General features: G+C 39.0%; 3 protein-coding genes across 5 annotated transcripts in view; 1 reads left to right on the forward strand and 2 right to left on the reverse strand.

Annotated features, from left to right (window-relative positions):
• Positions 1–736, forward strand: part of pkp3a (plakophilin 3a) — a 19,243-nt gene extending 18,507 nt beyond the window's left edge. For all 3 annotated transcript variants that reach the window (XM_083916579.1, XM_083916580.1, XM_083916578.1), the window contains one exon: positions 1–736. This exon is cut by the window's left edge and continues 505 nt beyond it. The gene's annotated coding sequence lies outside the window, so the exon portion shown is untranslated.
• A 149-nt stretch (positions 737–885) lies between these two features.
• sigirr (single immunoglobulin and toll-interleukin 1 receptor (TIR) domain) lies at positions 886–8,093 on the reverse strand. Its single transcript, XM_083917076.1, has 10 exons — positions 7,874–8,093; positions 5,887–6,159; positions 5,434–5,641; positions 5,208–5,335; positions 4,451–4,609; positions 4,220–4,363; positions 3,412–3,514; positions 3,110–3,260; positions 2,458–2,635; positions 886–1,737 (listed from the first exon to the last, which is right to left on the reverse strand). The coding sequence occupies exons 1-10, from the start codon at positions 7,941–7,943 to the stop codon at positions 1,565–1,567; spliced, it is 1,587 nt and encodes a 528-aa protein (XP_083773202.1). The 5' UTR covers positions 7,944–8,093; the 3' UTR covers positions 886–1,564.
• Positions 8,094–9,844: 1,751 nt separating this feature from the next.
• Positions 9,845–22,568, reverse strand: LOC310948901 (anoctamin-9). The gene is made up of 24 exons (XM_083916188.1): positions 22,322–22,568; positions 21,663–21,737; positions 20,993–21,115; positions 20,764–20,900; positions 20,122–20,171; positions 19,974–20,032; positions 19,230–19,309; positions 17,724–17,858; positions 17,546–17,639; positions 17,405–17,465; positions 16,254–16,336; positions 16,065–16,169; positions 15,765–15,929; positions 15,648–15,684; positions 14,130–14,241; positions 13,844–13,901; positions 13,646–13,743; positions 12,959–13,155; positions 12,715–12,867; positions 12,459–12,606; positions 12,249–12,371; positions 11,922–12,015; positions 11,548–11,660; positions 9,845–10,369 (listed from the first exon to the last, which is right to left on the reverse strand). The coding sequence occupies exons 1-24, from the start codon at positions 22,340–22,342 to the stop codon at positions 10,354–10,356; spliced, it is 2,337 nt and encodes a 778-aa protein (XP_083772314.1). The 5' UTR covers positions 22,343–22,568; the 3' UTR covers positions 9,845–10,353.
• Between the last annotated feature and the right edge of the window lie 1,275 nt (positions 22,569–23,843).

Genomic DNA, 23,843 nt, shown 5'->3' on the forward strand with positions numbered 1-23,843 from the left:
GCACCTCAATCAAAGCATGAACGCAGACGCAGAAGTGTGTCGCTGACATTGCATTTTTGTAAATATTGCTTCTTTTACACATAAATCAAATGTTTTATATTTGGCAGCAGCTTTGTACTTTGTATTTGTTGCTTTTTTGGTATGGTAGATGAATGTGTTTATTAATGAGTCAATTGTCTTAATTATAATGTAGTTATAATTGAATGTAAGCCAAAGGAGATTGATATAAATTTGGATGTTAATAATTTAGATTCAGATAATGAGTATGCCTCCAAAGTTGATGTTTGTACATGTGCTTTTTAAACTTGCTAAATCAGTCTTTTTGACATTAGCACTCACTTTGTTAAACTGAACTCACAGAGCATTGTGTCTGTTTTTTCCTTTCATAGGATACATTCCTAACTTTGATTTCAGAACAAATTCAGTATTTGTTTTGTATTAGGTCTCATTACAGAATCAACACTTCACATTCAGACCCCATTTAAACTTTTTTAGATTGGCAAGTAAAATATTACAATTATATTTGTGTAACTTCTAAGAATTCATGCAAAGAGTTTAGTTCAAAAGTCTGATTGAATCTTTGAGGTATAATTATCACTGCTCGGTGGCATAAATGGTGACTGTGTTTCTGTGTGGCTTCTGACCCCTTTGATATTTTTTCTTTTGTGTTGCATAGAGGCAGATGTATCATCTGGATATTTTTCAGCTAATAAAAGAGACAGATTTGGAAGTGAAATGTAATTTTTTAAGCATTTCTCACGCATGTGTTTCTGCTGCAGCGTTTGCTGTGACTGTAAGAGTGACACTAACATGGTGAAATGTCGGGCCACTCCTTGTTTACATATTTGCTCCTGCTCAGACAGGAACAATGACAGATCTTACATGCAGCGCCCTTATTTAGGCTCTTATTTCACTGTGGGTAATGATTACTCCAAAAGGACAAAGATCAGTAGAGCCAAGTATTTTATCAAACTGCTTTATTAGCGGGACTGCAGTGTTGTTAGAAGTCTGTTTACATCACACACAAAGCCCCCACCTGTACAGAAATGTCAGAAACTATGAATTCTTTAGTCGTGAACGTTGTCCTTCTTCAGTTTACTGTTGTGCAATCAAACAACAGTGTTCTGGGTTCAAATCTGTCATTTATCATTTATTTTCTGTCTTTCCTGAACCTCTCTGTACTGTCGGCTGTCAGGTTATGACAAACAGCTTAAAAAGCAGAATTCCTTAATCTTATCTGACTTTACCCTGCCCTCTGCTGGGGACTTCATGAGCGATGTTGGCAGTGAAACAACAATCAAAAGTTACTTCTTTCCCTGATTGACACAAATATTTCACATAATTCCTTCACAAAATTTCTCGAAATATTTTAAACAACAGTAAAAAATACAAAAACATCAAAAATCAGTCTTTGGTAAATGCAAACAGAAAAAAGTTTGATTTTTAACACACACTGTACAAAAAATAAGAACATATTTACCGTAACGACTGTAAAGCAAAGCTAATGAGGCTCTCCTTGAAGGTGTTGACCTTTAGAGATCAGCAGAAGTGAGGGGAGTGTGAATCATATGTCCTCCTTAGTGACCAGGCAGTAGAAGTCTGAGCGGGTTCCATAGTTGCGTGATCCCAGGTCGGACACGTCGATGTCAGAGGGTTTGGGGTCGGCTGCAGTGATGGGAGCAGCAGGGAGAACTGGAGCTTTAAAGGCCAGGGCCTTGTACACAGGGAGGCGAAGCCCTGCAGCAGGAACAGAAAAGTTGAAACATGTATCCCAAATTAATGCAACTTCCCTCCTGAAGTGTTGTACCGTTTTGGCTGTATCATGATTTTTATGTCAATGACTAATGTCAACTGAATTCCAAATTAAATTCTGGTTTCGGTCATTCAAGCTTTATGCCCCAGAGGGAAGAAATCAAATTAAGTTTTAGGGTAAAATAAAATGTTACAATACAGTGACAATGCTGTCCATACAAAGCTGAACTTAAATGAGTAGTTGGACATTTTGTGAAATATTTTTTTGCTTTCTTGCAGAGAGTTAAATGACTAGATTGATCTATTGATCCAGCTCTCTTCGATGCAAATGCTGTCATAAAAGACTGGTACAGAAAGAATGTGCAGGCTCATCATGAGGGTCATGTGATATATCCTATGATTGAGGTTAGTGCACAGTGTGTTGAAAAAGAGAATAGAGTCTATCGGGTAGAGACTTGGATATAGGCCATACCTTTTTATATTTAAATTCTCATGCAAAAAAAAGTACAAACTGCTGATGAACATTTACATCTCTGGAACAGAGTCAGTACCAGATGGTTGTTAAACATACGTATTTGCCTGGATTTCATTTTTAAATATAAACCTTGCACTCATTTAATAAGCGTTTCTTTTATTTGCAGGTGAAAACAGAGTGAACCAAACATTACTTGAGGACTTTTCTAGTCCAGTGAAGGTTGTTCTTACCCAGATCTCCAGCAGGGTCAGTGTCTGAGCGGCAGTCCAGGTAGTCGGACTCGAGGGTCAGCATGGGGTCCTTGTCATCTTGCAGCATAGTCTGAGGGTCCCCTGCAGCCTCGCTGCGGAAGACAACTCTGCGAGGCATCGCTAAGGTCAGCTCCTTCCAGAAGACCGAGGAAGGAGTCTGTGGAAATCGAACACCACACATTAAATCACGCTTTTAAGAGACAAACTGAACTGAACTCTCAACTGCAGAGGTCTATGTCAGGCTGAATGATGTGACAATATGCCGTATATCAAAATGATATAAAATTACACATGTTTATAATGTCCTAAAGTTCTTAATAAAATGAGAAAATTCACCGTTTAACTCACAAAGAAGCATACCACAAATATCTATAATTGTGTAACATGTGGTCAGTTAAATGGACTACATTTTATTAAAAAAAAACTTTAAACATGCTTTTAGAGGTAAAAAATATTGTGTAAGACTATTGACATGATGATTTCACTCTAATGTTAATGTGAAATGCGGCTTTGCCAGTCCAGACCCAAAGTTTAAACATATGTATGTTATTTACATAATAGTATATTCTTTCCATGCAAGTTTTCTAAGAGAAACTTAACGGTGTTTTTGTTTGTTTATTGTGGATCTCACCACAGAGTTGTGCCTCCAGGTCAGTATGGTGAGGCAGTGCTGGTGCTCACTGAGCAGCTGCTTGATCTCCGGCCTCATGCGTTTGGACTGACCCTCCAACATGATGATGATGGGCCGCTGACACAACTCCAACAAGTGTAGAAAGCCCTGTCTGAAAACACGCACAGCCACAGTGTGTCATTACAAGACGTACTGGAGTCGCTGCAGTATATGGCAGCAACACTGACCTCAAGTGGTACATTGTAATGACGCCACAGTCAACTGAACAGTGTGGTTTCTTCAGTACAATAAATGTTTCTGACCTGCAGTTATTGGTGCACCAGTCTTGCTCGAGGTAAGCATAAGAGAGCAACACGATCAGACGCCGAGAGCGACTCATGTTCATTATCAGCTCTGCGGAAGGTTCTGCAGACACAAAATATTGTTGTGCATTGTTAAAAATGGGCAGCCTGGTCTCATCAGACTAAAACACAATATGAGTTTGGCAGTGGGCGGCTGTGGATGAGTGGTAGAGGGGTTGTCCTTTCGAGAGATCGGCGGTTCGATCCCTAGCTCCCCCGTTCCACATGTCGAATGTTCCTTGGGCAAGACACGAACCCCGAATTGCTCCCTGTGCTGCGCATGGGTGTGTACATGTGGTGTGAATGGTTCGATTAGATGGTATGTAGGTGTCCACTGCCATCTGTGTGAATGGGTGAATGTGAGAAGTAGCATGAGAGCGCCTTGAGTAGTCAGAAGACAAGAAAGGCGCTAAATAAGTACAAGTCCATTTACCATTCACCATTCGTCTGGTTTCCAGGCTAAAAAATGGGCAGCGCTACATTAAGATTTTTACCCAGGAAAAGCTAAAATGTGGCTGTGTTTCCATTAGTGAAACATGTCAAAATTAACATATTAACATAATTAACATATTAACAGAAAAAGATCTCATGGTGCAAACTGCAGCTTGCATGTTTCTAATTGGGTGAAACAGGCTCCAGAATAACAACAGGTAATGACTGTGCAGCAGAATCTGAGATTGTGAAGATTAAAACCAACAAAAACTGCATTAAAAAATGTATTCCATATTTCCCTTGAATCCCGATCAAAATGATCAGACAGAAGTCTTACCTGAGCCAGGTAGGATATCGTTTTCATTGAGGTGCACCTTGTATCCATTTTTATTCTCCAGGTGAGGTTTCAGAATAAAGTTGACAAACTTCCTGTCATTATCATTGTTCACATAGGAGATATAGGCATCATATAATTTGCCATCTGAAGACAAGGAGACACAAACATAGCAGTGGTGTTAACAGTCTTATACATTATTATAGCAAACGTATATCACTTCAGAGGCCTCACCATTGAGTTCATAGTCTCCGTAGGATTTCTTGTACCAGAGTTTGATGTTCAGGTGACACCTGGAGTACACAACAGCAGCAACAGCCAGGATGAGGAGGAGGACGATGGCTGCAATAACAGCAGCTGCGTGGTTGGGGCCTCCATAGCACTTAGTTATATCTGAGGAAAAAAAAAAGAATTAACCAATAATTTGATTAAAATTGATCATCACAAACCATCTGTCAGATGAGTATCTGTACAACTGGGACCTTTCAAGTAAAAAAAGTACTGAAACCCCATTCAATGCAGTTAATTCAGGGATAAGTAACATTAGTCAGATTAAATTTACAGTATAACATGGTGGGCCAGACAGCCTGCCCAGACACTGTAAAATAATACAGAGTGTGTGTGTGTGTGTGTGTGTGTGTGTGTGTGTGTGTGTGTGCGTGTGTGTGTGTGTGTGTGTGTGTGTGTGTGTGTGTGTGTGTGTGTGTGTGTAGCTGGCTGACTTCCTCCTGCTTCAAAGATGTGAAAAAAGTTTTTGTTTTCCAGCGATCATATCTACAATACACTTTCATTTGCTGCTCCTCTTTATTCAGTGTGGTGTTGCCTCTCTGTTTTCTCCAGTCTACGCTATCACACTTGTGTCTCTTTCATCTTTGGATGGGTAATCTTTTTAGAAACATAAAAAAAGACGCTGGGCAATAAGGTATATATGCAAGGTGTCTTACATTCTCTCTTTTGCACCGGACAGTGTAGGTATGTTTAGTTGTCTTACTTAAATAATGCAGGCTGAAGAAGGAGGAGATGTTCCTCACGGTGCAGCTGTAGAGCCCAAAATCATCCTCCTCTCTGAGGCTGATCACCAGCAGGCTGTTTACAATCAGCTGGCCGGCAACAGGAGACCTGATAAGAAAAACAGAGACCTTGATCTTACTTCCATTCTAAAATACTTTTAATGCAGGTATTTTTATACTGGTATTAAATAAAAAGCTTGAAATCACCATGAGGAGGTATTCTGTGTGTAAAGTGTGTGATTGGTGAGGGGTCGGTCATCTTTTCTCCACTGCAGCATCGTGTCACAGTCCTCTTCTTTTGGATCCCAGAAGAGGAGAACAGTGCAGTTCAGTGTCTCAGTGAATCCCACCTCCCTAAAGAGTGTGTTTTGGGCTCCGTTCAGTTTAAACTCTGGGTCTTTGGAGCACTGAGACTCTGTGGAAAGACATACCAGTGTTATCTGTGTTCACCTCAGGAGCTTGAGACAATAGAGGCCCTCAGATGCCTGAGACTGCAGCTGGAGGGCACGCTGAAACTAAATGCCTTCTTGCAGGTGTAGTCGTTCGACTTGCTCCTTCAACCCACTCTCAACAAACTCTACATTTACTGCGAGTACCATGTTATTACAGTATCAGGTTTGAGATGACTTCATTACACTCACACTTGGATATAATACCTACCTTTAACTATGAGACGCACAGTGAACGAGGCCGTGCTGTTGCTGCCCTGTTGCGTACAGGTGTAATTCCCCTGATCTTGCAAGCTGAGGCTGGCAAACTCCAGGTAGGCCTTCCCATCCTGGGCGAGGAGCTCCTGACAGTCCTTCTGCCAGGTCACCTTGGACTGGAGGGAGCTCTGGGGGTCCAGAGGGCAGTGCAGCCGATATGGAGGCCCCTGCTGCCCCACATCGAGCACCTGTTCCTTAAACCTGGTCTCATTCACACAAGTCTGAGCTACAAATAAGAGACAGAAGCAGTTTACACTATGGACATGATTATGAAAATGCAGTTATGTTGTGTGATCAAATACATGCATCAATGTAATAATATAAACAACAACAACAACAACATGTACTTTCCATCAAAGGGCTATACAACAAGAAGACTCACTCAGATAACCAATACTGCCACCCCAAACACCCCTCAAAACAATCAACAAAACAAAACCTCACAGATAAATTTATGCAACAATGTATGTCTCCCCAACTGTACGTCTGTGTTTTTCTGAAATATGTATGTGCTGTGTTTTTCATGTGCCACAAATGCCTGTCTGCAGAAGAGCCTGTGCTGTGAAAAATAATAAACCTAACTAACTAACATAAGAATATAAGGATGAAATAAAAACTGTTCAATAAAAATAAAGAACAGTTCGGGAAAAAACATTCACAGTAAAATGACAATAAAAACATTAAAACAACACAACTCAGGACTCGTATGTAGCAGTAAACGAGTGGGTCTTTAGCTCGCTTTAAACCAAATATCTACAAGCTTCTTTTGCTTCCTTTTGTCTGCCGTCTGTGGATGTTTGCATTCACTCAGAGGACTGTGTTCAGCTTTAGCTTTTGGCAAAGAGTGAGCGTCTAATGGTGCATGAAGAAGGGTGACCAGATGTCCCAGGTTTCCACTGCTGTCCCCGGAAATGTACCTGGTTTTCACTGTGACTGACAGATCCGAAAATGGAATATAGGAAAAAACATAAATGTTGACCACACACGTATAGTTGTGCATCCTAGTACTCACAGGCCAAAGCGGTTTGACATCTCCAGGTCAAAAGATAAGGAAGCATAATAGATTTAAGTTGTGCAAAAAAATCATAAAATATATATTATTCAAAAACAAGCCTTGTATTACATGAGGAATATCCGTCTTTATGTTGCAAAAGTGGTTTGACATAATTCAATAAAATGGTTTAAATGCATAAGAGTTTCTTATTCTGAATATCAGATGAATGTTGAATATATAACTGACTTAATTTTGGTCATGTTGTGGAGGTTTTTCCGCCTCTAAACCAAAAAATGTCTCAGAAATCTGGTCACCTGCATGAAGGTGAACTTGTTTGCTCTTTTACCCTGGTGGACTCTGAGCGAAAGGGTGTTTTGCTGATTTAGATGAAAGAAAGAAAATAAAAACACTGATCTCCTTTTCTGTTTGAGGACATGTCAAATCCAAAGAATGACTTATCCCTCGGGCCTGACAGATTTAAAATACACTTCAGATAACCTCTTTACTGAGAAATGCCTTGTTGACTACCTTTAACCTGTTCTTCAAGATATTCCGCACATGCGCTCTTCGTGTCTCACCACAAACTGCCCTCTCTGGTTCTTCTCTTGCTTCCCTTTTGCTTTCTTCTTCTTTTTAAAATGAATAAATAAACAAGTTTTCTCAAACAAAATCACACAAACCCGGGTCCGAAGTCCGGGCCCGGTCCTCATGTTGCCAGGCAACAGCATGTGACTGTGACAGATACTGTGACCTGTACACATGTGACTTAACCTGGTGTTTACCTATCCAGCATCCCGTACACAGTGGAGTTTTTAATGGGCAAATATACCGGTCCATTAATAATAACTCGGTGAATTTAAAACTGGAGTCCAATGTGAATGCAAACATATGATAAAAGAGTAAATTCGGGTGAATAAAGTTTAATTTCGTAGCCTAACAGCCTTACCGTCAGCGAGGCAATCCTTGTCCCAGTTCCCGGTGAGCAGCAACAGGAAAGCGGCTAAAATCAGAGCCATGAGCCGCTGTCTTCCTCTTCCTCCTTCCTCAGGTGAGAGATAAAGCGATGAGGAGTGTTTTGTGAATCTACATCACCTGATAACACTGCTTTATTACACTTTGGTTACACTGTGCGGAGGAGCGGAGGTGACCACGGAGACGTGAGTGTGTTCCGGTTGCTCAACTGCACCTGGAGACACCTGAAGCTCCTCTATTGGCTGTTCCGCGTCACGTGTCGTTTTTCCTGAATTTCACCTTAGTTGAGAAACCTGTGAAACTTTGGAGATGATGATGTTGGAAAATTCCCTAAATGAGCAATTTCACACATGAGGGAGTGCTGTTGTAGCGAATATCATCACGGCTGGAGAGATTATCAACCCAGAGAGATAGAGTGATGATTACAATGTAATTACCGGCTGTTATCCCTGTAAAATAATCACTGTCTATGGTTATAACACCTACAGCCGAGTGATACAATCACATTACTTGGTCGAAACTAACTGTTGTGTAGAATACATCTTTCTATCTAGTGGCAGTACTTGACTTAACTTGAGTAAAAGTACTAATACCACACTCAATACTCAAGTTTTACAAGTAAAAGTCCTGCATTCAAAATGTTACTAAAGTATCACCATTAAAATGTACTTTAAGTACAAAAAAGTACCCATTATGCAGAATGGCCCATTTCAGAATATTAGATTATTAGATTATAATTATTTACAGATTAATGTAAATATCACTTTTATGTTGCATCTGATGAAGGTGGGGCTAATTGCATTTACTTTATATTCTGCTGCGTAGCTTCATCTATAACAATATATAATTTCATTTGTTAATAATAACTTGTATTAATAAACTAGTAGCTAAAGTTGCCAAATAAATGTGCTGGAGTAACAATACAATATTTCTTTTTTTTTAAATGGAATTACTGAAGTAAAGTACAAGTAACCTCAAAATTGATCTCAAGTACAGTACGTGAGTAAATGTACTTTTACATTAAAATGTGCATTTCAATAAACTTAAATTGTATACAAGATTTTTAAGTTGTTCCTAGGGGCTTTAATGATGGAAAATAAATCATTTGTAGATCACCAGGTTGTTAAAAAAATCCTATTGTCTGGGATGTAGTCTTTCATTTAGTATATTCAGTTATAGATAAAAGATGTGAATCCACTATGTTCACGAGTAGTTCATTTTCTAATAAACAGACTTTATAATAAACCAATCAACATGAGGTGTAAATGTTAGTAAGTAATACATGGTTTTTAATCATGGAGTCTGCCGCTGTAAGTGTTAAAAGGTTGATAATAAATGGAGTAACAGCCCTGCTAACAGTAGCAGCCCTTTCCAGAAACTGTGTAATATTATTCACAGCCTAAAGGAGTCCCTATTAATGTGATAACTTCTATGAAGCATTGGTCATTTTTTAATTTATTATTAATAAATGTATGACCCTGATAACAGTGCCTCATTAGAGAGTGGAATAGTATTTTCTTTACATTTTATTTACGATGGTCTAACTGCTGTTTCAAAGTCAGGAATATTTGCAGTTGATACATTTTGTTGTGATACTTTGTGCATAAATGTTTTTAATGTAAAGATATAGAAACTAAGTAATACTAGAATCAGCCCGAAAGAGACACCAGAACTACATAGTTACAGAAGGTAAAATCCTCCTCAGGTCATTAAATCCCCCAAATTGCCATAAACAATGTAGATGGAGGACATGAAAATATAACTACTGAAATATTGATGTTTTTACCCTTAAATGTGTCATTTGGAAAATTCAAAATGTCACTTATGACACATCTTTTAACAGACAAGCGTTAAGATGTTACAGAGAAGACTACAGTATATGAGGAAGTCTTCCTCTTTTATTCAATAATATAAAATATTATAATGCAAAACATTCTTGTGTCTGAATTACAAAAGACACCGTGAGCTTCTGTCTGCAGTAATGACAATCATCACAGCGCTTTTTTACAATATAAGGCAACATCGTAACACACAATCGGTACTGTATGTGCAGTAGCAGTATAAATTATCTTTAGGCTTTCAATAAAAACACTCACACACGTCTCACAGATATAGAGATCCAACAGTAAGCTATTAGTGCATTCTTTCAATAGAATAGGAGCAATGTTGTGGTCAGTAAAATCAGTTACTGTACAGTGCTTTTGTCCATGAAAAGCTAGTCTGTCTTCAAAGTCTGTTTCAAAGATGAGAATCCAGAGAGCCGGCACTTAACATTTGACTGCAGACAAATAAAGAGAGCGGGAAGCCTCCTCCTGAACTCTTCAGAGGGATGATTAAGGACTTTGAAGTTGACTCAACACTGTGATAGTCTGGACACTTTCATGCACAAGGCAACAATGGGCTGGGCTCGTGTCCTCATGGAAAAATGTTCAACCTTTAACGGTCTGAATGCAGTCACGCTTCAAATGAACTGTAAGAGAAATAAAGCAGGCTTGGTTAGTTACAGCATCTACGCAAATAAAGTGGTTGCAACACTGCAGAGCATATCATTTATACACGACTTTGTTGAAATCTCAATTCTTTTTGGTCAATTACGACGTTCTCCAGTCTTTTATTTCTGACACAGTTATTATAATAATGATAATAATAATAATAATGACTTTATTTGTCTAGCACCTTTAAAAACAGCAGTTTACAAAGTGCTTTGATGGCACGAATCAAAACAAACATATACATGTATATACAGTGTAAAAAAAGATAAATACCAATCAAATTTGAATTGTTGATTTCATTTTTGTGATGGGAAAAGTCAGGCTTGCTCTACATTATCCCTCACATCATTTAATATTTATCAATATACAGTAAACAAATAAAATCTAGATTTTCTAAATAAAAAAACATTTAGGAAATTAAAGTTCAGTTAAATTAAAGTAACATTTGGATGGAATATTTGTTATATTTCTAAAGAGGTCATAATCATCTCCAGTGTATCAGGTGTGTGAATCTGTAGTTAGGGCATGATAGATAAACTTTGGGTACCCTTGTATTAACTTATGTTGTAAAATATAAGGCGAGGCATTGCAGGAAAACACTTTTTGAGATTTGGGGCTATTTAAGATGTCGTCCTTCAGACGAGTAGAAAGAAACATCCAAAATACTCATTTACGTGTTTATTGTACTAAACGGTTTCTCCTAAATTCACCCAAAGTTTGCATTAGACAATGGCTCATTTGCATATTTACACATAAGATTTCAGAAAACTTTTATATGAAGTTTTATGGCAATAGCTATTACATAATAACAACCCTTTTTTAATTTCTATCTATATGTTCATATTTCATTTCTAACTGGATTTACATAATATTTTATTCCTATAGACATAGCGAAAATGTATTTTTTTAGCTGTTGACAGTATACATATTTAATTAGAGAATGCCTAATTTGCATATTTAAACATAACATTTCAGAAAACTTGTAATACAAAAAATAACCGTCTTAATGTAAGTAATCAACTGGGTAAGGTTCATGGTGATATCGATTAGGTTTTTACACTATTCACCGACGTACGATATGTTTCTGCACAAGAGTTTGACAACGATCGAACTTCCTCCAGCTGCCATAAGAGTGTAACCACATATTGAGACTCACCTGAGTTCCTCTTTTAGTCTATTCAGTTTATCAAAGAGTCTATCATTCTTGACCTGCATGGGAGCGCTCGGCACAAACCACGCTGCAATGAACTTGCATATGACGACAACGTGCTGCAAGCAGAGAGGAAAATGTTAGGAATGTAACCGCCTTTTCTATCTGTGACAATGTGGTTTTTATTAAACATAAACACATATCCTGGATTTTGTTATAGCCAATAGCAATGTCATAAAACATCAAAACAGACAAACGGTGAGCTCGGAGGACATTGTGGTGTTGTGTTGGGTGCTACACTACAAACAACAGCTCAAAGAAATCAGTGTAAGAAGAAGAAGTGGTTAGAGTTTTTTTGTTTGGTTGTGGTTAAGGCTAACCTCAAACAGGATGACAAATGCAAAGCGCACAGCTAAAATTAGCCAGAACTGTGGGGTAAGAGCATAATCCTCATTGCTCCTGTAGTCTTTGTACCTGTGAAGAGAAACAGAGGAGTATAGTCTGGTATATGAGGTTAGACAGTCAGTTCTTACAGCAACAGTAAGTGCAATAAGACATCTGAGTGTACCGCAAACACTGAGCAGTTATTAACGTAGGTGGTGGATCAGTGCTTTCAACAACTTAAATTATATGATTTGACTTTGGTTTCTCCTGACCTAGATGATAACTCTTCATCTGTAGAAGAAAAATAAGATTGAAGAACAAACCTGCAGTCAGAGACATTCAAGCCACTGGCAGTGATCATCTGACTGGGTAAAAACTCCTTGCCTATGTTCTGGTCATCCATTTGTGCGACGGAGAGAGTGTTGTTGATGTATCCGGCCATGCAGCTTAAAAGAAAAACAGGAGAAATGTATTTAAAGTGAGTGTTGCACATGACGTGACACGACATGCACATTTTCTAAAATACTTCTCACTCAATATTTGTTGCCGTGCTGTTGGCACATGGTCCATAGCGGTAACGGTACACCAATCGAGGAACAAAGTCTGAAGATACGCCGATGACCAGCCCGTTTGCAATGACAGCTAAGACACCAATGGCCTCCAAAATGTCTATCCACACACCTGAAGGAAGGATAGTTCTTGTGAGTATAAACCAGTATAAACAGGTGTACTGCCATGATGCCAACTGAGAGATAACAAATATATTCTTAGTTGAAAGGTTTTGCTCACCAATATCGTTGGTTTTCTTGGGAACAAGTCTGCGCTCCAGAGTGACCATTTTAATCGCATCCAAGCGTATCTCAATGATATTATTAATGAGGGCTAGCAGAGGAGCAAGAGGAAACGCTGCAACAAATATTGTGGTAAAGCTGAACTGGATCACTACGGAGAGAGCAAAAAATAAATAAATAATTTGTCAGAGCTGGTCCAGTATTTGTCCCGTGTCTACTGTTTTGGCTGTTGGAGTACAAACCCATCTCCAGGAACTCATGGAACAGGCTGAAGGAGTCGACATCATTGAGACGGTAGTTGCTGAGCCAGTCTCGAAGCTTGCAGTTTTCACACAGTTCAGCTCCGTATTTGGCCTCTGATTCATCTTTCAGGTAGCAGTGGGCACATTTCCTCTGTAGCTTCTGGGTTCTTCGTCTCTTCAACCACCTGCAGAACCAGCTGATGCAAACAAGAGAGTTGATTATACAGTTTTATACAGAATAAAACTAGAGACCATCTTATAGCGGGATCACACCAAATCCAGCCAGGGGTATAAACTTTCTACCCCCCCTACTCCTGTCCCCCTTGCTGGGATAAAACCCCAAATCTCCCTTCACTTTGATTTCAACAACAAACCAAGTTTTGTGACTGTATGTTGCACAGTTGTGACTCTATCACGGTGACAACATCTGTACAGACCATAGACGGACAGAAATATGAACAACTGACAAAATACTCAAAACTGCCTCTGTGGTAGTTTCTGCTACATTAGGTGTCTCCAGGACCACATTTTACCATGATGACATACACGCACACGCACACGCACGCTCGCACGCACACACACACACACACACACACACACACACACACACACACACACACACACACACACACACACACACACACACACACACACACACAGGTAATCACAAATCTGATTTCTACTCACGGGCCAGTGAACTCAAAGACATTGCTGATGGTTTGCTTGAGGACCATTATAATCGCCATTTGGATGAACAGATCTGTGAGACATCCACTGGGATGACACTGCACAGTGGAGAGAAACATGCAATCAGATACAATATTCAAAAATATTGTATCTGGACATTTATTCTTTCTTAATGGGATACATGTTTATGTCACTCACTTCCTCTAGTCTCCATTTCCCTGAAATCCGGACGTAACCACCAGGATGACCGTTAATCCTGTCGCGTGTTTTACAAAAAAGACGTCACATACATTAAAAATTAAGGTCCTTTATGACAATGTGTTGTGTGGGTTTGGAAACTGATTTAATATTTGCATTTTTCGTTATACTGTATATATATATATAAATATATATATAAATATATATATAAAAACACAGCACAAACAACACTACAAGCGGCAAAATGTGAATATTTTGAATTATCGGCCAGTCAACAAGTTCTTACCTGCCGAGAAAAAAGGCCACGTAGAACAGGGAGGAGAAATAGGTGAAGAACTGGAAGGTGAACATTTTGACGGTGAAGCTCTTCTCCGTGGCAGCAAAAGATCTTGTTTCCTCTGGTAAAGACAGACTTCATGTCAGTGCCTTTGCAGGTCACATTTTTGTCAATGGATGGCACAATCTTACACACTTGAGAATACAATTTCAACTTGACATCTATTATATTAAAACCTCTAAAGAACTATCTTACATCATTTTATTCATCTGAATAAAATGATGTAAGATAGTTCTTTTATCTTCCATGTCTACAGGCAGCTTTTAGAAACTGTAATTATAACACGAGGGGCTGAAATCAAGCCACTAATAACCAGATACAACGACTATGACATATAATTAATTTGCACAATAAGTATCACAGCAAACAGTAAAGAAGGCAAGTAACAGTAAAAAGCCTGGAAGGTTGAATACACAATATTCTCAATGGAGTCTCAACGGAGCGGTGTTTATATAAACTAACTTTGTAAGAGAGAGGTAAGGGCTATCCACACAGTTCAAATTCTGTCAACAATCAAGGAAACTAACACAGGTTATATGCTGTGGGTGATTACAACCCAGGGAACCTTACATTGACTATTTGACCTAGAAAAAAAGCATTGCCGAGAACATAAAACTGTTTGAAAGGCGCCCTTTATGTTTATGGGACCCGGGTGACATAGATACGCTCCTGCTACATAGTGTGAAGTTCCCTTCTCACATGGTTTGACTTGGGTTGTTTTTAAGAGGTCTGATGAGCCAAAACCCTCCGGTCTTTCACATTAAAATAACAAACAACAGACGTTTCACCCCATCTTGTTTTTCATCCAGATTTGTCTCACGGCCCTGAGGTTCTGACTTTGCTTTCCATGACAGGGGCAGCAGACTCTCTTTGTCCTACCTCTTCACCCTCAGAATCTCTCTCTTTCTGTTCTGAAACAGTTTCTACCTCCTGTTATACTTCACCTTCCCTTTAATGGCCCTAGTGAGTTTCTCTCCTCTGAATACAACCTCACCTATCACACATCTTTACAACTGCAACTCATTTCCTCAATCAGAGCACATAGTGGCCCAATTCCAATGTCCACCCTGAGAGCTGTTGTTTGCTCATGGACAATTTTTTCCCCAAGAATATTGTGGAAAGGTGTGCAGAAAGGGGTCCAAAGGTCTACTAGAGAGCCCTCAAGCACTTTCCAATTTCTCAGTGAGACAGCCTTGAGCCGTCACAGGCTTAAAAACATGCAGAAAAGTCAGTGGACATTAGATTTGAGCCACTGTACAGTATAAAGGGAAGCTTTAAGCCACTTCATATTGTATATGTTGCAAAGCAGCTGCAGTGTTCCAGACAATACTTGTTATCGCTCTAAAAGGAAATCATAAAAGGAAGATGTTTTAGACTTAATGTCTGGAAACATAGGTAGGATAGTAGTGTAAATGCATCTTTCTCTACCAAACAACAATTAAAAATGATTTAATACAGTAATCACACCTATTTCACAGAGCTTCATGGCAACGATCCTGTTGATCTGCAAAGACAGAGAGAAAGTCAGAGTCACAGATATTATCACTAAAAGGAGACAGAGATGCACATTTAGAGACGTGATACCCGTGTCATAACAGTGATGATGAGGTAATGGAAGACAGCCCCCAGCATCATCGCTCCGCTGTTGGAGTGGTTGCTCAGGAACTCCCACGATCCCTCCGCCAAGATCACCGCTGCGATCACCCTGAACACCACCAAGGCATGTGTTAGGCCAATGATCACCAATATCTGCGGAAACACAAAAAACCCTCATTCGAATCTCTGTACTTGTGAGGGCCTACTGTACATTAACTATGATTTACATAAATAACCTCAACTGCTGTAAATGCCGAAACTTGAACTTTTAAATAATAAGTCACCCACCATAGCTGTGACACAGATCAAAACCAGAGTGCTGCGCAGATAGGAGTGCTTATATTCTTTTGGATCACAGCTGGCATCGTTCAGAATTTCGAGGATCAGTTCCTCCTACAGTTACACAATAGAAAAATACACAGTGAGCACTGACCAGGTATTACTGAAATGTGATGTAATGTATAGAACTGATCATACCTCCTCTTCACACCAGTCAGACACTTTCCATTCACACACATAAGAAGCCCGATGTCTCTTCCAGAACTCCAAAAACAGTGTTGCTGTGAAGATGAAGGATTTTAATGAGTTCATAAAGCAAACTGGAATATAACTGAACAGAGACAGCTTTTATTTTGGTATTAATAACTTTGCACTTTTGGGATATTTGGTAGCAGCTTAGCATTCATCTTTCTCTGAATGTATGAAAATAACAACATGCCTCCATTTAAGGTTTACCATCTGATGAATAGCGTTTTAATGTTGCCATATACACGCACATTTGCTTTAATTATTGTATCCTGACACAGGGCATCACAAAAACTAGAGAGCAGCAGAAAATTCAGGAACTGATCCTGACTTATGTGGTCTTACTGTAAAGTGACACTTTTACGGTAAGTTGCACCATGTGAACACCAGCCCTTTTTTCCCAGAAAGACAATATTAGTATATTACTTTTATTGTATGGGGACTTCCATCCAGCCGGGCACAAAATAGCAACATTTTTCTTTTCTTGATGCATTCTTTCTGTTTCTTTATCTCACCCCTCACTTACACACTTCCTCTCATATACGCATGTAGTCACTTTTTGAAGGCCGAGTGGATGTACCAGTTAACTGTACTCTTCCCACAGTTGTGCCAATAAACTCCACTCAAATATATAATTCGCTGCCGTTTTTCCTGAATCCTTTTTTTTTCCAAGTATGAATTTGATGGGAAAAGAGATCTGAAAATAGACCGTAAACATTTTCAAAAAATCCACAAAGGTACTAAAACCAAAAAAGCCAAATTAGTCAGTGAAAAAGTGAAAAAGCATTTATATGTTCTTATAGCTGGCTGCCTGACCACCCCCACGGCCAGATGGCCTGGGCTGATTAAAATGCAAGAAGCCAGGACGCGTAGGTTCTCTCAGTGATTGTTGGCTGTGCACATCCTTGGATATAATAAATGTGAGGCAGATAAAAAAAAACAATTATTTCTTTTAATAAAATGTGACTGATGCATCTGTTTTAATGCATTCACATCTGTAGTAAGTATGATTGTGATAAGTCACACTCATCTATCTTCTGAAAATTGATGACTATTTCTATTAACATAAGAATAATTATGTAATATAGACACACAAAACTCACCCCACACTGCCATGAACATTGCAAAGAGCACTGTGCCATTATTATCAAACAGCAGGCTCACCTGTAGGTGGACGAGAGCAGCAGTGAGCACAAACAGACAAACACACCATTCAGCTCTCTGCTGTAAATGCACTCATGTACCTTGGCGTATGTGCAGGTGTCAGAGAGATGCCACACTTTGCATTTCTTGTCACAAAGAGGGCACATGACTGTGTCAGCCTCACAAACCTCCTTTCTACAACACAATACACACTGTATTTATTACAGTTTAAATGTTATGTTATGACACGGATACTGTGGCGTTATGGGAAAAACTTACATGAGGGGTGAGCTGCTGAAGAAGGCAAGACCATAAAGGAAGACAATGACCCCGATGAGTGCAGGCGGGATGAGCAGATATGTGTACCAGCCCAACCACAGGTAGTACAAGGCCACCTTCTCCCCAAAGTAGTTCCTAACATGAGAACACACACACACACACACACACACACACACACACACACACACACACACACACACACACACACACACACACACACACACAAACACACACACACACACACACACACACACACACACACACACACACACAAACACAAACACAATGGTTAGACAGGGGATCGGTACAGACTTCTGACCTCTTTGAGATCTTTCTGTTATTGATTTATAGAGGTTATCACTTAGGTTTGTATGCTGCATGTCTGGATTTAAATGAATATGTTTTGATGCAACGTAACCAGAATCTCTACAACCCTGACAAAGCACAGTGGCTATAGACCTTTTTAATGTAATTGCATTGCAGGCAACAGCCTTGGTCCTTGACTTCCTGTCAGCTGATGTCATTCACATTCATTGCAACAGGAATATAACTTGGACACATGTAGAACGTTTATGTTTACAACTTTGAAAAGGTCTTTATTCTTATAGACTTTGTTAAGAAGCCACAACACATAATGTAACATTACATGGCATGCTGTTTAGGGAAGAAGCTTTCATACAAGGACCCCTTACAAGATAGAGACTATTTCAAGTCTCTATCAAGCAACGTGTGAAGTGCATAGTGCATACAGAGGCTAAACAAAACGTGGATTATTTTAAGTAATATACAGTTAATTAGATTAAACGTAATCTATTAACTATATTAGATTTCAAAATTAAAATATTATGCATTGAACTATGAATTCATAATTATTCATAAAAACTTATAATAATTGGAATTAATTAATTAGGACCCTCTGAGTGTATAGGGCTGACATTTAAGAACAGTATGTGGTTCTCAACCAACATTACCAAAATTATACTGTCACAGTCTATGAAATGTATATAATCTGTACAGAATTGCCTTTTATCAAGCAACAAATAAACATAAACACTGTATGCTCATCTATAAAGTTTATAAACTGTACATTTTACAGCATAAATTCTCTTTTTTAGCCCCCTGGTATTTAAAACACTAAACGTAAGAGGACACCAAGGACTTGACTGATTTTGAGTCGGTTTGACAGTGTATCTTATCGCTATGGTTTGCTGATAGGTCTAATGTGGGGACTACATACTGACATGTAGCTTACACATATCCAATCCAAAAATTGGAGAAATGATGCACATTGGCATTGTGTTCTGCGGTTTGGACTCAATATACAAGTGAAGCTCTAATATGCACCAGCATCAAGTACTGTTGATTATTTTAAACAATAAGTCCAAACAATGCCTGTGCTATGCGTGGGGGGTAACATGGTTGACATGGAAAACAATAATGCTGCAATAACTGCAACTGTAAAAAAAAAAAAAGCAGGATAATAGGCTGTTGTGTTGCAATCCAAACCTGACGGCGGTAATAGGTTGCCCTTGGAGACAGGCTGTCCATCGTGCCCAGCTCTCCTTCAGCTCTTTCTGTTTCCTTTTCTGAAATGAGAAGCACAAAAAACTTAAAAGATAATCACCAACCTATAAAAGACCTACTGGTAAACACAACATTAACTGAAAGCAGAAGCTTACACTGTAAAAACAGGCTTATACACAATTATAAAACATTCACAATTGATGCTCCATCGTATTTTGAATATGCTTCAGAAAAGTATTCACATTTTAATTCCCTGGACATTTAATTTTGTGGCAAAGTCTTCACCTCCCACAGTGTTATAAAGTAAACACACATGCTTACATGCGTGCACACGTGTCAGTGTATGTTCACACACACATCACCCACACACTCCCAGCACCGAATGACTCACTGCATTAATATCCCACCTATAACGTCTCTGTGAACAAGTATTTTTTGGCAGCAATGTATTGTTTTGGAAGGCTGCTGCCAAGTTAATTTTAGATGCTCTTTAAAGGAAGCAAAATACTTTAAGAGATTTATCAGTAGATAAGGGTGTCACTACCTTCAGCATGAGCATGTGAAAATGTTGATTCAGTTTTACAGTTTTCATCCTTTATTCATACAATTTGTTTAATCTGCGGTTTAACACTCTTTTCAGGCCAGATATGAAGACAATATTGCAACCTGTAAAAGTGATAAATCATGCATGCAAGTACAAGAACTAAGCTAATAATGTTTGTTTACCTCATGCAAGCAGAACTTCGCCTCAAAAACCTTCATCTTCATAAGATCCCGCAAACCCTCTGGGAAGAATAACAGGTTAGAAGAATAACAAGAAAGAGTAGGAGTTTGGTTACCTGAGGAGATTGTAAATACAGTTAGTCTTTCTCACCTCCTGAACGTATAGGGGTGTGATTCAAGATGAAGTGGACAATCCTTATCCTGAAACGAGGACAAGCATTACTAATAAAGCTGAACCTGCCATTAAAACTTAGTTCATTCAGTCACACTTTTATTGAGCCTTTGAAATGTTGCCTTTAAGTAAGAACCGGGCCAGAATAAGATTTAATCTCCATATCACATATTTTGGAAAAAAATAATCGCATTAAGATTATGGAGCATATAAACAATCACAGATGCTTGAAATTAGAGCCCAATCAATATGTGTTTTGGACCGATACCGATTTAAGAGGGGTAAAAAACACTGATTACCGATAGGGCGGCCAGTGTAGTTTATTTTTGAGCTGGAATGGAAATAGAACTTTTCTGTGTGGATTGACCAACGATTTTGCACCGATATGACTGTGAAAGGTACTCAGAAGGCTGCTTACTTAAACATATAACTTTGTTAAAGTTACATTGTCAACCAATTTTGGAAATGAACATAAAAACAAAACAAATAGCTGAATAAGGAAAAAGGTTTTCACATTGAAAAACACATGCAAACACCGATCTTTGATAGGCCGATGTCAGTCTACTTCAAATAGCAACAGCATCCATGATTGTGAAAAATTGCCATGGCAACATGTTTTACCTGGTGCTGAGTGGTACATTGTTCTGATCCGAGCTCCAGTTACAAGCATCAGACACTTTGAGCAGATACCTGTACTTCTCAAATATGGCTTTAGGCGCTTGAATCCCATAGAAGACGAGATCATCATCTATAATTTTCTAACAGGGAGGAATAAAGACGAGGTGAATGAAAGAGTTATGTGACCTCTCCAACAGTACAGACACATTTTTGTTTATTAGTAAAGACTTACTGTAACTTTGAAGTTCTTCTTTTTCAGTTCTTCAATGTATTCAGTTTGCTTCTTGAAAGCCTCTCTCTCCTGGTTTTCAATTGTTTTGGCAACCAGGATGTAGTCATAAGATAGAGGTGTGTGCTGTGTGACAAAAGTCACACGGTAGAGTCAGACCTCCAGACAGGACCGCACGATCATTTGATGTGATCGTATTTTGTTTTTCAGTGGAAGCACATTGTGATGAAATCATATTGATATTGTGATACACAATTACGTCATCTAAATTGATAATAACAAGCACACTAGCACACACTAGCATACTAACTCGCATTATTCAGAAAATCTGATGTGAGATATTTTGAGTTTATATTTTGCACTAAAGGTTCTTGGAAAAATTACAAAACACTCATTTTTTTACATATTAAATTCACACAGGCGAATACAATAAATAGGCCTTGCCATGTGGTTATTTCATATATACTATTTATTTATTGAATTAGCAGAGAACATGCTATATCTTGTGATAGATATCGTTATTGAGATATGAAATGGCCTATGACAGGAAAGAAGATTTCAGCCATATCTTCCAGACCTACTTTCAGACATTACACAGATCAGTATTTATCTGTGAACCAAGGTGGCCAGGACTAGTTAGCACATTATGAAAGTGGACACATTACATTCTTACCACAGGAGGGACTGATGTCTGGTCATTACCATTCTCTTTCACCACTCCCATTAATTCCAGTAGTTCAATACTTGGCTATAAAAGACATGTAGAAAAAAAGAACACAACATATTCATCCACACAATCATGTCAAATTCCACACATCATGAATAAATGATTCAGGGATTATAATGACATAAAAGGCGTGAGTGACAATGGTCATCACCTACATAGGAATCCTGTTTAACTTTGATGTGGGTGTGTGTCAGTCAACCCCACTGTGGTGATCCTGACTCACTGAGGTGACAGAGGAGACTGAACTGCATGGCATGTGGATATTCTGTCACCTTCATGCCTACAATGCTATTCACTTACAGGGTAGTGCTCCTACATGTAGGCCGACACAGTGAAGGTGTGGCAGACCTTAAAAATACAATCTGAACAGTGTGATACCAGTGGAAGCACATAGATCCCATTCAATACAGGGTAACACATTACCAGTCTTGATTTGTGTACATGGTGGACCTGACACAGCCTTTGAATGAGCGTCTGTTGGGGCTATTTAGTCTGACAAATGCAGGATTGGTTCAAAACAGCAGGCCACATGTTTAACATAACACTGACCTCAGGACAGCTCCAGTATCGATGTATTATTAGTATGCGTGAATACGATCACCTACCTGTCTCCTGTGGGTGCGCATGATGAGTAGGTGCTGAATGCAGATGCGACTTCCCGGATTTAAAAAAAAGAAAAGGCTTCAGTCACCATTGAATGGTCCCAGATCCTCTCTGTCAGCTCAGAGATATATTCACAACTATAAAATTACATGCTCTTGAACAGGCAGCGGGCGACTTCCGTATTTCCTCTAGGAACAGACGCGTTGTTGTATTACTAGCTAAGGAATGTAAAAGCGACTATACCTGTTGCTGGTGTGTCCAAGTATTTTTCTTTATCGCCTTCACCTTTTTTTTTTTTTTCTTCTCTCAGTTCAGTCAGTTGAACAGTGCAGGTAACAAACACAAAAAGGTCTCCTGTGTGTTTCAGTACAGACACAGAGGCTCTGGTTTGGTCAGGTGCGATGCAATGGCATGTTTCTGCTGCTGCCTCCTCCTCACTGATGCACAATAACATAACACACCACTAGATGGAAGCAGTTAGTGGGACACACCAGCCAGCACCGACCGTGACATCCGTTAAAAACACATCAACACCGCTACACGTTAGGTCATGAAAAGATTACACCCTGAAAGCGTCCATTATGGAAGCTGAGCAGGCCCATTACCATTCACAACAAGTCTGACCTTATTGGCATTTAAAGGCCCCACATTGTGCTAATTTTTAGGTAAATACTTGTATTTGGGGCTTCTATTAGAACATGTTTACATGCTTTAATGTTTAAAAAACACATTATTTTACTCATATTGGCTGTCTGAATATACCTGTATGCGCCCTCTGGCTGAAACGCCTCGTTTTAGCGCCTGTCTCTTTAAGACGCCCTCCCGAAAAAGCCCAGTCTGCTCTGATTGCTCAGCATCTGTGCTCCCAACATCTCTGCACCTTCACTGCAGCCGGTGAACGACACTGTAACAGCACTGTAACAGCACTTTCCATCTGTGTAGTTGTGACATCACAACCGTACAGAAGTCCTGGTGGCTGGTTCAAGGCACGGTTTCTAAATACAGGCTGTTTGCATTTCTCTGTGAATTGAGTATGTAAATAGCACCTTGACCTGCTTTATAATTTAAACAAACATGAAAATCCCACTTTTTACAAGATGGAACCTTTAATATAGATGATGCCTTTACATACAAACACACACACACACACAAACACACACACATATAATATTATATATATATATTATCCTTGAAATGGTTAATTCTCCTCATGACCACTTTTAATAGGCTTACTTTAAAGTGTAATTCTGGCGAAAAATCTTCTCCTGGTCTTTTTCGGCACTTCCATACTTCAAATAAACCATGGAGACAGTTTTTTTTATCATGTATAAACTGAGAAATCAGTAAAGTTGCGGTGAAGGCATCTAAACGGCTTTATTTATTTCTTTTTTTAAAACAAAGCACCAATGGGCTCCTTCCTGTTGGATTGACTTTGGTAACCGACTTGAATGGACTTAACTGTAAAAGGATCTGGTACAGTAGGTAAATCTTTCAAAACACCCTTTTAAAAGACTTGCTAACTAC

The sequence above is a fragment of the Echiichthys vipera genome, assembly GCF_963691815.1.
Source record: "Echiichthys vipera genome assembly, chromosome: 7".
Classification (NCBI taxonomy): domain Eukaryota; kingdom Metazoa; phylum Chordata; class Actinopteri; order Perciformes; family Trachinidae; genus Echiichthys; species Echiichthys vipera.

Excerpts from the sequence above, each read along its gene's own strand:
- LOC310948901 (XM_083916188.1), bottom strand. The coding sequence starts at position 22,342 with ATGCGCACCCACAGGAGACAG. Across the intron at positions 17,466-17,545 it reads ACACCTGCACATACGCCAAG|GTGAGCCTGCTGTTTGATAA; the intron begins GTACATGAGTGC and ends GTCCACCTACAG. Across the intron at positions 16,337-17,404 it reads AATGTTCATGGCAGTGTGGG|CAACACTGTTTTTGGAGTTC; the intron begins GTGAGTTTTGTG and ends TCATCTTCACAG.
- sigirr (XM_083917076.1), bottom strand. The coding sequence starts at position 7,943 with ATGGCTCTGATTTTAGCCGCTTTCCTGTTGCTGCTCACCGGGAACTGG. Across the intron at positions 4,610-5,207 it reads CTTCAGCCTGCATTATTTAA|ATATAACTAAGTGCTATGGA; the intron begins GTAAGACAACTA and ends TTTTTTCCTCAG. Across the intron at positions 4,364-4,450 it reads CGGAGACTATGAACTCAATG|ATGGCAAATTATATGATGCC; the intron begins GTGAGGCCTCTG and ends CCTTGTCTTCAG.